Source organism: Mytilus californianus, unplaced genomic scaffold (assembly GCF_021869535.1).
Source record: "Mytilus californianus isolate M0D057914Y unplaced genomic scaffold, xbMytCali1.0.p SCAF_4, whole genome shotgun sequence".
NCBI lineage: Eukaryota > Metazoa > Mollusca > Bivalvia > Mytilida > Mytilidae > Mytilus > Mytilus californianus.
Window position 1 is genome coordinate 37,758,286 of NW_026262690.1, and position 13,672 is coordinate 37,771,957.

At 31.7% G+C, this 13,672-nt stretch overlaps 1 protein-coding gene across 2 annotated transcripts in view; it reads left to right on the plus strand.

Annotated features, from left to right (window-relative positions):
* The first annotated feature begins 1,402 nt into the window (after positions 1-1,402).
* The window catches only part of LOC127698281 (dynein assembly factor with WDR repeat domains 1-like), a 33,906-nt gene continuing 21,636 nt past the window's right edge, over positions 1,403-13,672 (plus strand). For both annotated transcript variants that reach the window (XM_052201671.1, XM_052201672.1), the window contains exons 1-5: positions 1,403-1,490; positions 7,166-7,238; positions 10,853-10,944; positions 11,894-11,946; positions 12,173-12,231. In XM_052201671.1, the coding sequence (XP_052057631.1) occupies positions 1,451-1,490; positions 7,166-7,238; positions 10,853-10,944; positions 11,894-11,946; positions 12,173-12,231 (317 nt within the window). In that variant the 5' untranslated portion in view covers positions 1,403-1,450. The remainder of the gene's footprint in view (positions 1,491-7,165; positions 7,239-10,852; positions 10,945-11,893; positions 11,947-12,172; positions 12,232-13,672) is intronic.

Below are 13,672 nucleotides of genomic sequence, written 5' to 3' on the forward strand. Positions count from 1 at the left end.
TTTCAACTGTCTGCCTCACAATAATTTATTTGACAAATTGTTTGCAAGTGTTTTTTTTTTCAAAATCATTTAATCTCCACAAATCATGTTTGACTACCAGAATACAGTTAGCAGCATTCTTTGCAATAAAAGTGTGTCATGCACATGGCTCAATCGGTACCCTTTTTATTCATTGTTTTTCGTCAAATATATAAATATATATTGCTTTAAGCAAAACTCCCTAGATGGTTAGTATACCTTCTCTTTTTGTAATCCTGATTTTGCTACATTGAAATCAACTTTGGAAGCTAAATCAATTACCCAGGTTCACTGAATGGTTTAAGATCAGAAATATGTAGGCAAATTCTGATAAATTTCAGGTATTTGTAATTGGAAATGAAACTTTTGATAAAAATCAAACTATATGAACATTCAAAATTCAGATCTTACACTGTGAAACTAATATTTAACTTTTAAGAATAGATATTGATTAACAACGTTTTTCGTATAAGTAGTAAAATAAATTCACTCAAAACAAGGTAGTACAAGCATAGTAGTGTCAAGTATTGGTATAAAATAGAAAATTGAATAATCAATGCAAACAGTGAATGTATCCAAATCATGTACCAAAGCGCCTACATGTGCATTACCCTCTATTCTGTAAACCCCACCCAGATCTCAGTCATCGATGACTTCTACGGAATGCATGTATATAATCAGGATAAAAATTGATTAAACAAAGATTTATAATTGATGAATTCAGTCAAATATGTTTTTCAAACAATTTTGTAATATCCGGGACTAATACGTTTATCTATTAGTCCATTGTTATAATAAGTAAATCCTTACTGGTCTATGATTTGATTAAGTAATCATCGCCAGGTTCATTGTATTTATGGATATGTACTGGTCACCTTTCAAAAGTCAATCTGGATATGCCCTGTTTCGATTGTAAAATTTACTAATCTAGTCCCTTCGTGTGCAAATACAGATTTACTTGATTGGTATAAATATCACTTATAAGGGTCTGGCTAGGGGTGTGTATTCTTTATTTTACTGGCCATTTCCCGCATATTCTTTTATTCGCTTGTCAATTGTTCTGTATTCTTTGTATCTTAAAACCCCACTATTCTCTATTCTTGAACCCCCCACATTCTTAAGCTTTTTTCCACATTTATTCTCCTGTTTTTCTCTCACATAGTTAGGCCTCAAATTTTTTTCCATTTACTTTATTGTTTCCACTTTTCCGATGCAAAATTTTGGAAATTATACTAATTATCTTTTTTCGAATGATTTATGTCTTTTTGTGGCACGTGTTTTATGCAGAAATTTTTCTTATATATTTATCAGTATTTCAAATTTTTCGCTAAATTTACTACAGATTATCACCCTTGTGTAAATTACCCAACATGCATTTTTTGTACTCCATCTTGATTCTTTTTGGATACCGTACACAAATCAACTTAGCAAGATGAAGTTGAAAAGATTTCTCCTTCGTTATTATCCACCAGGTGCTTAAATTTGAAAAGATTTCAAATATGTCAAACAAAATCTGTCATAAAGCCATAGACAATTTTTCTCCTTTGGAGATTAAGAACAACAATAAATACAATATTGAAAATGCCGGCGATAAAAAAAGAGTTTTGTTTGCATTTGTACAAACATGTCCATTGCAGAAATTTCTTTCAGAAAAAGCTGAAAACAAGCACTTGAGAAAATCAGTTTAGTTATGCGATGCAATTTTAATACAGTATAAGATTTCAAACAGTTTATCGGGACGGGTGTTGATAAAGACATTTGTTTGAAAATATGTGTTTTAGGGGGAGGGGGAGGGGAGTAAAAAATTTGGGTCCATTTGGACAGGGTTTTGTTTGCCTACAACTGTGTTATCCAATGATATTTAATATGTTCACGAATTTCTTCCATTCAATTAAAGGGGTAAATTTATTTTATCAATGAAATAGAAATAATTTGGAAATGCATTGGCCATTGCTTAGTCTGAAGCTGTTTAGCTTTATTTATAGATTCATAATTAATAATAATTACAATTTGTTATGATGAATGGTGTAGCCCTATGACTCCCTGATTATTCAGCCCATATCAAAATTGTAATACTTGAATAATTTAATCTTGATAATTACTACTTGAATAATTTAATCTTGATAATTACAAATAGATGCCAATTTTACTGCATCAGATTGCATTTCAACAACTTTTGTCTCTTCAGTGATGCTCGTGGTCAAAATTTTTGGAAATCCAATACCTAATACAAATGTTGAAGAGCTGATTCATCAAAAAAGGACCAAAAATAAAGCCAAAACTGGACAAGCTATACATGAGGGAGACGCAATCCTTTATTTAAAAGAATCGTGTATAAACAATGGCACATTTACAGTGTAATCCCTGTGTCCACATGGCCGGTGATATCGCGAATTACCTGATTTCGTCATATCTGCAATGTTACATAAATAGAATCATTCTTATAATTGTTTTAGTTTTCTGAAGGGACAGAAAAGATTAAAATTGATAAGTTTAAGCATAAATTTATATTTGCAATCCACTGATTAACCATATTTAACCATTTTCCTTAAAAATTATGACATCATTAGAAGAAATTGCTTTCATTTTACAGCAAATTTTATTAAACTGAAAAAAACTTTTGCTCCACATTCTTGGCATCCTGTTTGGTTCAAAATGGACTGTATTTCGTAGTTTAAAATCCTTCCTTTTTTTCAAAATCAACTTTTTTAAGAAGGCATGTATTGTACGTAATCATTGGACATGTTGGACATTTGTAGAGCTGTCAAAAAAGGCATTTCCCTAATTTTGGACACACATTACACAAAATTTAAAGGGTGAAATCATTAAGAAGATTTCATGAAATTAAATTATGCCATGAGGAATGAATTTGTTCACAATTTATTATCCGACTATTGGTTTGATTATTTTACAAAAGTGAAGCCAAAAGTCTAAGGATCATGGATACACCGAACTCCACGCATCTACCTTATTTGAAATTAATAATCAATTTGAATTTGAATTTTTTTTTTTCATATAGTAGCTTTCACCAGATTCCATGAAAAAATATAAAAATATTAAAATAACGTTATTAGCCACATTATACATTTAGATAAATCTAAAATTCAAACTATTTCAGTTTATATTCAAAAGCTACCACTTATTTTTCTTTGCATTTGTTATTTATTTATGTATCTTATGCCTTATGCACGACTTATTTGAAAGGAACATGACATATGATTACTACAGAATACTGCCACATGCACTGTCATGACTGTTCACCCTTTTTTAATCACCTTAAAACTAATTATTTGCATGTGTAATGTTAACACCTTTTCAATCACCCATCAAATTAAGGTAGAACATATCTACCAGTAATTACACAACCGTATAACATTGTAATTAGCCAAATATCCAGTAACTTGAACAGTACAGCTGGGATTGCCATGTGTGTTCAAGACGATTTTTGTGTCCTTTTTTATATTCTAAATATACATATGTAGGTTTGATATTGTTTAAATAATTGTGTCTTGGTGTGAAAAAGTGAAATCCTCTTGTTTTTATGCCCCCGCCGTAGCGGAGGGGGCATTAAGTTTTACCCCTGTACGTCTGTACGTCCCAAAGTTGGTTTCCATTCTCTAATTTTAGTTTGCCTCAACCAAATGTTATGAAACTTATACACAATGCTCATTACCACATAATACAGATCAAGTTTGAAATTGGGTGGCATCACTTTTACCTTTAGTTATGCCGTTTATAAACATAAAAATTGCTGAATTTTTCGTTTCCGTTCTCTAACTGTAGTTTTCCTCAACCAAATGTTATGAAACTTATACACAATACTTATTACCACATAGTACAGATCAAGTTTGAAATTGGGTGGCGTCACTTTTACAGTTCTTGAATTATGCCCCTTTATAAACATAGAAATTGCTGAATTTTTCATTTCCGTTCTCTAACTTTAGTTTGCCTCAACCAAATGTTATGAAACTTATACACAATGCTTATTTCCACATAATACAGACAAGTTGAAATTTGGTGGCATTACTTTTACCGCTCGTGAGTTAGGCCCCCTTTATAAACATAAAAATTGCTGAATTTTTATACGATCACAAAAATTTTTTTGTGTCGTATAATGCTATCATGTCTGCGTTTTCCGAAGATGCATTTAGTTTCCAGACAATAACTTGAGTTTAAGTGAATGGATCTCTATGAAATTTTACCATAAGGTTAAATACCACAAAAGGAAGGTTGGGATTGATTTTGGGGGTTATGGAACCAACAGTTAAGGAATTAGGGGCCAAAAAGTGGCCAAAAATAAGCATTTTTGTAACTCTCAGACAATGACTTGTGTTTAAGTGTATGGATCTCTCTGAAATTATACCACAAGTTTCCATACCACAAAGGGATGGTTAAGATTGGCTTTGGGGGGTTATGGCTCTTACCATTTAGGAATTAGGGGCAAAAAGGGGGAAAAACAAGGGTTTCCTGGTTAAAGGACAATTTAAAAGCAGTGTAAGGGAGGTAATCCAAAAACAAAAATTGAACAATGTTGGATTACCTCCCTTACACTGCTTTTAAATTATCAATTTAAGACTTTTATGATGTATTGGATTGGTAATTATGGTTGCAAACTCCATTGGAAATTTGAATTGAGATTATGACCATATCTGGAGGGAAAGAAAAAATTTTTTTGGAAAAGGGGGGGGGGAGGGGGGTAAAAAAGAAATTGTGGGGGGGCAATTTTTTTTTTTCATTTCCGATTTCAGAAATTATAAAGAAAATTTCTTCAAATATTTTTTTTTTTGGGGGGGGTCAATCTGCAACAGCATAGTGTATTTCACAAAAGCAAAAAAAAGGGGGGTTAATTTTTTTTTTTGGGGGTGGGGGGGTGGGGATGGGTCAATTCGCAACAGCATAGTGTATTGCACAAAAGCAAAAAATTGAATATAAATTCAAATCATATAACCAATTCTAAGTTCTTTGACTACAGTTATTCTGTGTCAGAAACCTATTATGTGTCAAATATTTAATTACAATCCAAATTCATGCCTGTATCAAGCGTGAATATTGTGTCCATTTTCGCCCAAACTAATCAGGGTTGGACCTCTGCGGTCGTATCCATCTGTGCTTTTATTCGTTTCCGTTCTCTATCTTTATTTTGCCCTAACCAAATGTTATGAAACTTATACACAATGCTTATTACCACATAATACAGGTCAAGTTTGAAATTGGGTGGCGTCACTTTTACCGTTCTTGAGTTATGTTCCTCTCTAAACATAAAAATTGTGGAATTTTTTGTTTCTGTTCTCTAACTTAAGTTAGCCTTAAACAAATGTTATGACACTTATATACAATACTTATTACCACAAAACTCAGATCAAGTACAAATTTGGGTAGCGTCACTTTTACCATTCTTCAGTTATGTGCCTTTATAACTTTATATGATATGCAAGCAGGGGCATCATCTGTGTCCCATGGACACATTCCCAATTTATTTTTTTTCAAATTATACTCCAAACTATATAAAATAAATGTTTGCCTCAGCTTACCTCTATACAAACTAAGGCTATCTGTATCTGTCTTATGTAACAATTGAAATATTATTTGACTTTTTGGGGGCATTTCACAAGGTCATACTTAGGGTTTCAGCTAGGATTTTGAGGGCTTTTGCGTGAGATGAAAATCAACTTTCTTTTAGGTTACTGCAAGGGACCAAGGACTTATTTTACTAGCTATACATATGCCTAAGACCCTCAAGGACTAGGATCTTTGAAGGCCTTAGGTTATTGCATGATTTGACTGATGTGATGCTTAAATATGAAGATAAGAACAAGGATCCGGAAATCAAATTCTCAATTTCACTTCAGTTATTTTCAGGGGACATTCCTGATCAATAAAAGTTGCGTTCCTCTTTTCTAAAACCAGGAATCACAACATAAATGAACTTGTAACGACTATTTTACTGCATAATCATTATCCTCGTAAAAACGTTGAAATCGATATTTGGAATTCTTTTCTTTCAAGTTGGAAACAAGGATATGTATAATCCTTACTGGAACGATTCTAATGACTGTAAATCGAAAATAGAACATGTTTATTTTCGATTTTTAAACGAAAAGAAAACTGGAAGTGACAAGTGGATGATAAATTCAGAATGAATCCGGATTCATCTATGGATTGGTTCTTGTGTTTAACAAAAGGCAGGAAATTATCATTTTTTAAATCAAATTGCTTAGTAAGAAATATATTTGTCTCTCTTTTAATTTAATACTAATTGATTTCATATTTTACATTTTAGTGTGAATACTTTCATGCATTCTCAGTACATAGAGACAAAAGCACCTGTTTGACTCATGAAAATATTTCTGAATGTTTTGAATAAAGGTCTATCTTTTAAATTGAAATTGCCGAAAGTTTTTGATGAAAAGTTATATCAAATATGACAAAAATACGTTTATATGACGAAACTACGACAAACAAACTGCAAGTTGTGATCATTTGAGTAATATTGAAATTTAAAGGAGAACTGTCTGGGGATAAACAATATTGTTTAAATGACGAAACTACGATAAACGAACTGCAAATTGTGGTTGTTAAAAAAATATTGAAATTGAAATGCCGACTGACTGATTTTACTGAGAAAAATAATTATGATGGTCAATTAACGGATTAGTGACCCATCTGATGGCGATAAGCGGATTACCTGTAATCACAAATTTAACACCTGTGATAAACATTAATTAGCTGAGGGTCATAAACTTGTCAGAAACAAGAAGACATGTAGAATTATAGTATTTTCATGTAAAAATATTTTTACACTGTCCAAATTTAAGTGACGAAATTGATTTCAAATACTTTCGTCATTTTGAAAACCGTTTCGTAAATGACGAAACTGACGAGCGCTAGCAAAATCACTGTCATGCTTTTCTCAGACTGCTTATGACTTCTTTATGCTAAATCTATTTAATGAAAGAATTAAATAAATGTTTAAGTCGATTTCTGGTAACAAATTCCTGACTTGCATGTAATACATGTTTTTTTTAAGATCAACACAGTCAGCAGTTACAATTTAGGCCAATCAAAGAAAATTTACATGTGATGTACATTTCTGTACTTATAATTATTTATGTATATGTATTTCATGTTTCTTGTATATTTTTTTCAGGTATTATTTTAGAATATGAACAAGGAGGGAACTTAAAAACCAAATCAATCGATCTTTTAGATTTAAAACCAGAGTAAGTATAAAACTAAATACTGATGGAAGATTGGCTAGCAGTGTTCCAGCTAGGATTTCGAAAGGGCAGGGTGCCAATCCTGAAAAGGGTATTTAACGTGTGAAATGATATCAAAAATTGTCTTTATTCATTGAAACACTGGTTATGTATATATACAAGTACAACAGGACAAGAAATTACACTACTGAATGATAAGCCCAGATAGAATTCTTATCTTCTACTTTTTGTGCTGAAAAACTTGTCAAGCACCTTATCACACAAGTTTTCAAAGCATTGCTTGTCACAAGTTAGCTTTGTTTCGTTTGTTACTATGGTCACGCTTTACAAGTTTTACCTGGGAAAAGATCCTCTCTACCTGTGCTGTGTTCAATGGCAACACAGCAGCTGTGCTCAGTAAATGCACAATATTAAGGTACAGTGTACTTAAGCCTTATTTATCATTTAATAGGAATTTTAGACAAGCCATGATTGTTCTATCTTGACTGCATTTGTCCCCATTTTTCTAAAATCTAAATGATTTCTAAAGAAAATTTTTTTTCTAGTTTTTTGAAATTTAGAAAGATTGATTTGAAACATCAAAAAGGTTTTAAAAAAAATTTCTACGTTTTTTTTGAAATTATCGTCTTATGTTTCCCAGGATGATTGCTAGAATGATCCATTTGAAAAATCTATAGGGTTTAAAAAAAATCTCAAAAGTTTGTTTTTTTCTTTTATCAAATATTCAAATTAAAATACCAACAGTCAAAATCAGTGTTCTCCCCAGGATTTTTGGATAGCACCAGGGTAACGCGTGTCAAAATGATTTGTACAATATGCTGTGTCGCGTTGCATTGCTTTTTTTTTTCTTGTTAGTTTTTGTGTCATTACCTTTTTGTCTTTGTTTTGTTTACTGTGTTATGTAGACTTTGGGTCAAAAATTACTGGTAAAAAAAGAAGTAAATCAATAAACAGTTTGTATACTTTAATTTCTTTTAAGAATAAATAAAAGAAAGCACTATTAGTCTTTAAACTTAAGTCACTTTTTATATTTTGATCAAGCCAATTTGTCCTGATACTTGTAGTTACACTACACTTTCCCCATTTTTGTTAGATTACACCATAACAATTAAATTTAAACAAGATTAAATTATTATTAAAAGTTTTTGAGACTAGTGCTACCTCGAAAAGTTGACAAAACGGAACGGTCGTGTTTTTGATGACGTTCAGGTGAACAGACGTGTTTTTCATCTGCTCCGGAGTCTTAGTGAAAATTAGTGTTTTCTTCGAAATTCCACTTTGAGGAAACAGACAACAAGTAGTGATAAGTACTGTTTTTATGTTAAATAATCAAAATGTAAACATACATTAATTAATAAGTAATACGATAAACCGATACTCGTGTTTACTAAATGTGTCGCTCATTCATTAGTGAGTGAACAATATTTACCTGTTTAAAACGGTTTCCTTTTGACATTATATATACACAAAATGGAAACTGAAAATGATGGTTATGACGGTTATCAATATGAATCTAACAGTCAAGATGGTGATAGTCAATATGGAGATGGAATAACCATAAACAAATCTATTGCAAGGCATTTGACAGCAAAGATAATAAAAACAAGCCCGTTTCAAAAAGAAAATTTGAGTGATATAATACAAAAAGAAAACGAAGATAAAATTACGACAACAGATATTCTGACACATTTTCAAACAACTATTAACGTATCAGACTTAATAATTTGTCTTCAAAGGATAAATCAAGAACAATACATGGTAACTTGCAAAAACATCACAAGTCTGCAAAAAATTTTGGGTGAATTTGCGAAATTTCAAATAGGAAACACTGAATTTACAACAGAAAAGGCTGGTCCTCTCAAATGGGAGAACAAAAAAGATTTCATAGATGTCCTTATATACGGGATGCCGTTCGAAGTTAAACCTGCAATTGTCCACAAAAAAATAAGTCAGTATGGTAAAATAATCAAATTGATATCGCCTACATTTAAGAACTTTCCTTCTATTCAGTCAGGAGTCAGAATTATCAGAATTGCATCATTGGAAAAACCGATTCCAAGAAAAATATACATTCAGGGGCAGCTTGTAACTATAAGATATGAGGGTCAACAAAATCTAAAAAAATGCTACAAATGCAATGAATACGGTCACATTGCTCCACTGAGTTCCAATCAGTGTTTAAAGACTGGGAAGAAATCAGTTACCATTTAGAAAATACTACCTATTTATTATAATATGTCTGTGCATTAATAAAAGTATGATTATCAAAAATAATTTGCAATATATTTTTGTTGGTATGTTCAAAGAAAGTTTTTATCCTTAAGGTAACATTCTTATATAATTTTGCATTCAATTTGTACTTTATTTCTATTTTCAATGATAGATGATATTTTAGGAGCACTTATTTGTAATAAGCTAATTCAGGGGAAGTAACTCCAACACGTTTAAAATACGCAAGTTATTTTTAACCAAAGGCTGGAGTAATAGAGTTAATTAGCAAATATCTGCTTGTCCCTCACAAGTCTGATCATTAATTATGATCTCTTAATTAATTAAAACACAAAAGAATCATGTACATCGATTAAATCCAATCATCAAGGTTAACCTCAAAAGGTAAATCGATCACGTGGTGTAAACAATCAAGTTGTTTGAACTGGTCAATTTTCATCTGAAATTTTATACCCGACGGAAAAGGTTTAACAAGTCGTTTAAAACTTTACCGATTTACGATTTTTTTACCGAAAATTTTAGCACCACGGAGGAAAATTATACATCGCGGCAAGAACGATACCACCACGGTAGAAAATTATACATCGCGGGCCCGCGGTCCTTTAAGGGCCTGGGGAGAACACTGAAAATTAAAGATATATAACATAGCAGACTCCCATAGTACTAAAAAGTCAACCAAACTTCTGTTCAATTCCGATTTTTTAATTGCCTCCTGTAAACATCTTTCACAATTAGGCATTTTGATTGGAATAAGACAAGAAACACAAACTCATAATGCAATGTAATGGTATAAAGATTTTTATGCTCCTGTCGTAGCAAAGGGGGCATTAAGTTTTACCCTTGTCCGTCTGTAAGTCCGTACGTACGTCAAAATTTGTATCCGTTCTCTAACTTTTGTTTGCCTCAACCAAATGTTATGAAACTTATACACAATGCTTATTACCTCAAAACACAGATCAAGTTTGAATTTTGGTGGCAACACTTTTACTGTTCTAGAGTTATGCCCCATTACAAATGTAAAAATTGCTGAATTTTTGTTCAGTTCTTTAACTTTAATTTGCCTCAACCAAATGTTTTGAAACTTATACACAATGCTTATTACCACAAAACGCAGATCAAGTACACATTTGGGAAGTGTCACTTTTACCGTTCTTGAGTTCTGTTACGTTTATCCCATTATATGCTAGCGGGGGCATCATCATTCCCCATTTATTATTTAATGGTTTCAAATCACCATTAATTGATGTGTACTGATCAGCTGTTATCTATAGACAGGTAAACCTATTTTTCCTCTATCAGTATATTACGATGCATGCACAGTATTGACAAAGAAGTTGGATTTCGTAATTTTTCGTAACTTTGTTTAATTTTTGTTTTAATTCTTGCAGAACAGATGTAGATGCTGTAGTGGATGAGATTTCCAGGAAGGAACCATTAATAACAGCTTCCAAAGCAGATCAAGTTAGAAAGCTCATACAGAGTATCCTTTCTTTAAACAACCAAGATAATTACATATAAAGACTATCTACTATTTATTATTAAATAGGAAGAATGCAATTTTACTACATATCTTTACACTCAAATACAATCTGTAATTGTTAGTATGACAGCTGCAAATAATAGATTCTACAGTCTAGATGTGAATGAAAAGAAACTTTATATGTGGAATTGTGCTCTTCTGAGAACTTTTTGGGGGTTTTCCATGACCAATTATAACCTTTACTGATATTTGATTAAGTTAAAATAAAATTGAGAATGGAAATGGGGAATATGTCAAAGAGACAACAACCTGACCAAAGAGCAGAAAACAGCCAAAGGCCACCAATGTGTCTTCAATGCAGAGAGCTGGACGTTAAGCAACCAACAATCAATCAATGCAGAGAGAAAATCCCATACCCGGAGGTGGTCCTCAGCTGGCCCCTAAATAAAATTGTGTGCTAGTTCAGTGAAAATAGACATCACACTAAACTCCAAAACATATAAATGAACTAAAATTAAAAAACATAATAGACTAACAAAGGCCAGAGGCTCCTATCAATAACAAATTTACTATGGAGTACATTGGAATCTGAAATGAAATAGACTTACTTGGTACCATTTGGAGTCAAATATCTTTTGATTAAAATGTTTGTTTCCATTTCAGCTAAGATAATTTTTTTGATATTGAAAATATGACAGGTTTACTTTGCAATTGAATAATCCTGGACAGAATTAATTCAAATGTGTAGTTGTGTCCCCCATTTTAATGGGAGATGTATGATTGTGTGTCAAACATATATTGATGAGGAATGCACACATCGTAATTTTTACTGTTGTTCATATTTCTAACTTGAAAGTTTTAACATAGCATTGGCAAATTGTTGAATTTACACAAATGTATTTACAGCTATAATGATAGATGTTGAAAATTACCTTAACAATTATCTCAGGACTTCAAGAAAAATTAGCACAAAAAGATGATCATCACTTCTACTTATTTAAGGTAAATTATATGAATGGTATTATACTTTATATCTATATTTAGTTTATATCAAGTTTTATGGTATAAGTATATATAATGTGATGCACCTTAATTTTTTTTACGCTCAGTTTTTTTTTTTTACTAAAATCTAGGAAATATAAAAAAAAAGCAAGTTTTGCTTCTTGGAGGCAAACTTTATTTAGGTATGATAATTTATTGCACTAACATTTTGAAATTTTCATTGTAGGTTCTGAGAGCCCATATCTTACCATTAACCAATGTAGGATTTAACAAGTCAGGGTCAAGGTGAGTTACCACAACGTCAGTACATTAGTTATATATATAACATGTACAAATATGCATGAAATATTTGTCATTGGATGTTCAGAAGATAACAATCAATCGATCAATCAATGAATATATTCTCATTCATTGCTTCAACTTCTTTATTTTTTTTGTGCTTTCATGGTAGCGTACCGGCCTCGAGTGGGAAGTTGTGGATTCAAACTCTGGCCTAAAAACAAAGACTTGAAAATTGGTACTTGCTGCTTCTCTGATGAGCAAGTGTTAAGGAGTAAGAGCAAAAACTGGTCGACACAGAGTTAGAATAATGTGTCCAGGTAGGGTGGCATGTCTTCCTGCAGACTGTTACCTTTTTAACCATCATGTTCAAGATTGGGCTCTGTATAGTACAAAGCAAGGTTTATATTCATATCAAATAAGTATGATCCTATCCTGATTATGCATTTAATTTGCCACTGGACATTAAACAACCATCCATCCATCCATCTCTATTTTTAAGCAAGATTTAAAATCGTGAAACAATTGCATTTGAGGCTAAAAGAAAAACATTTTTGCTTTAGATTACGGACTTGAAAATGGGTCACTGTTGATCTGCCATAAGGATGGTGTCGGTGTAGATTTGAAAAAAACTAATTTGTAATTTCTGGTCTTTTAACTCTTCGAAGGATATACACAAACCATGTGACCATGATAAAATCAATACACAAAATGATTACACTGGGAAATTCAATACACATGACAGAAACGAGAAACTTGCTTACAGAAAACAAATAAAACAACAACAAAGTACAGTATTATTTTATTTGGGGTGAAAATTATTCACTTGTGCAGATTTGAAATCCTTTGTCCTAGTTTTCACCTGGAATTTCTCTGACTTAGATTTTTCCTTCAGTTGGTAGATTTTGCTTATAAATTGGTCCCCCTTTCTTAATCATCAGTTTCACTCCCAAATTTTCAAATTATACATGAGTATCAAAGGTAATATCATTTAAGATAATGAGAAAATTATTTACTTTTATCAAAAGACTTTTACAGATAAATAAATGTACACAAAATAGGATCACACAAAGTCAGGTAAGGGCAACATAAAAAAGTAGAATTTAGCTTTCAATCTGTAATTTTTGGGGGAAATTCACTGTTTTATGTTTTTTTTATACTCAACAAAATCATCACAAAACAGAAAATTTCCCCCCAAATTGCAATGATTATATATTTGATTTTACTTTTTTTTGATTTCTCTTACTTGACCGAGTTCCAGGATGTCCTACCACAGAGTAGGTCAAAAAGTTAAAAGTTAAAAGTCTGTAATATGAAAATAGTCTATTATGCAGGATTTAACAGAGATATGTAATCAGATGATTTTTTTAATAAGTAAGGTTATATCCATGATAATATTGTAAACTTTTGTTTTTTTGTATATACATATGCATATACGAAAGGTAAG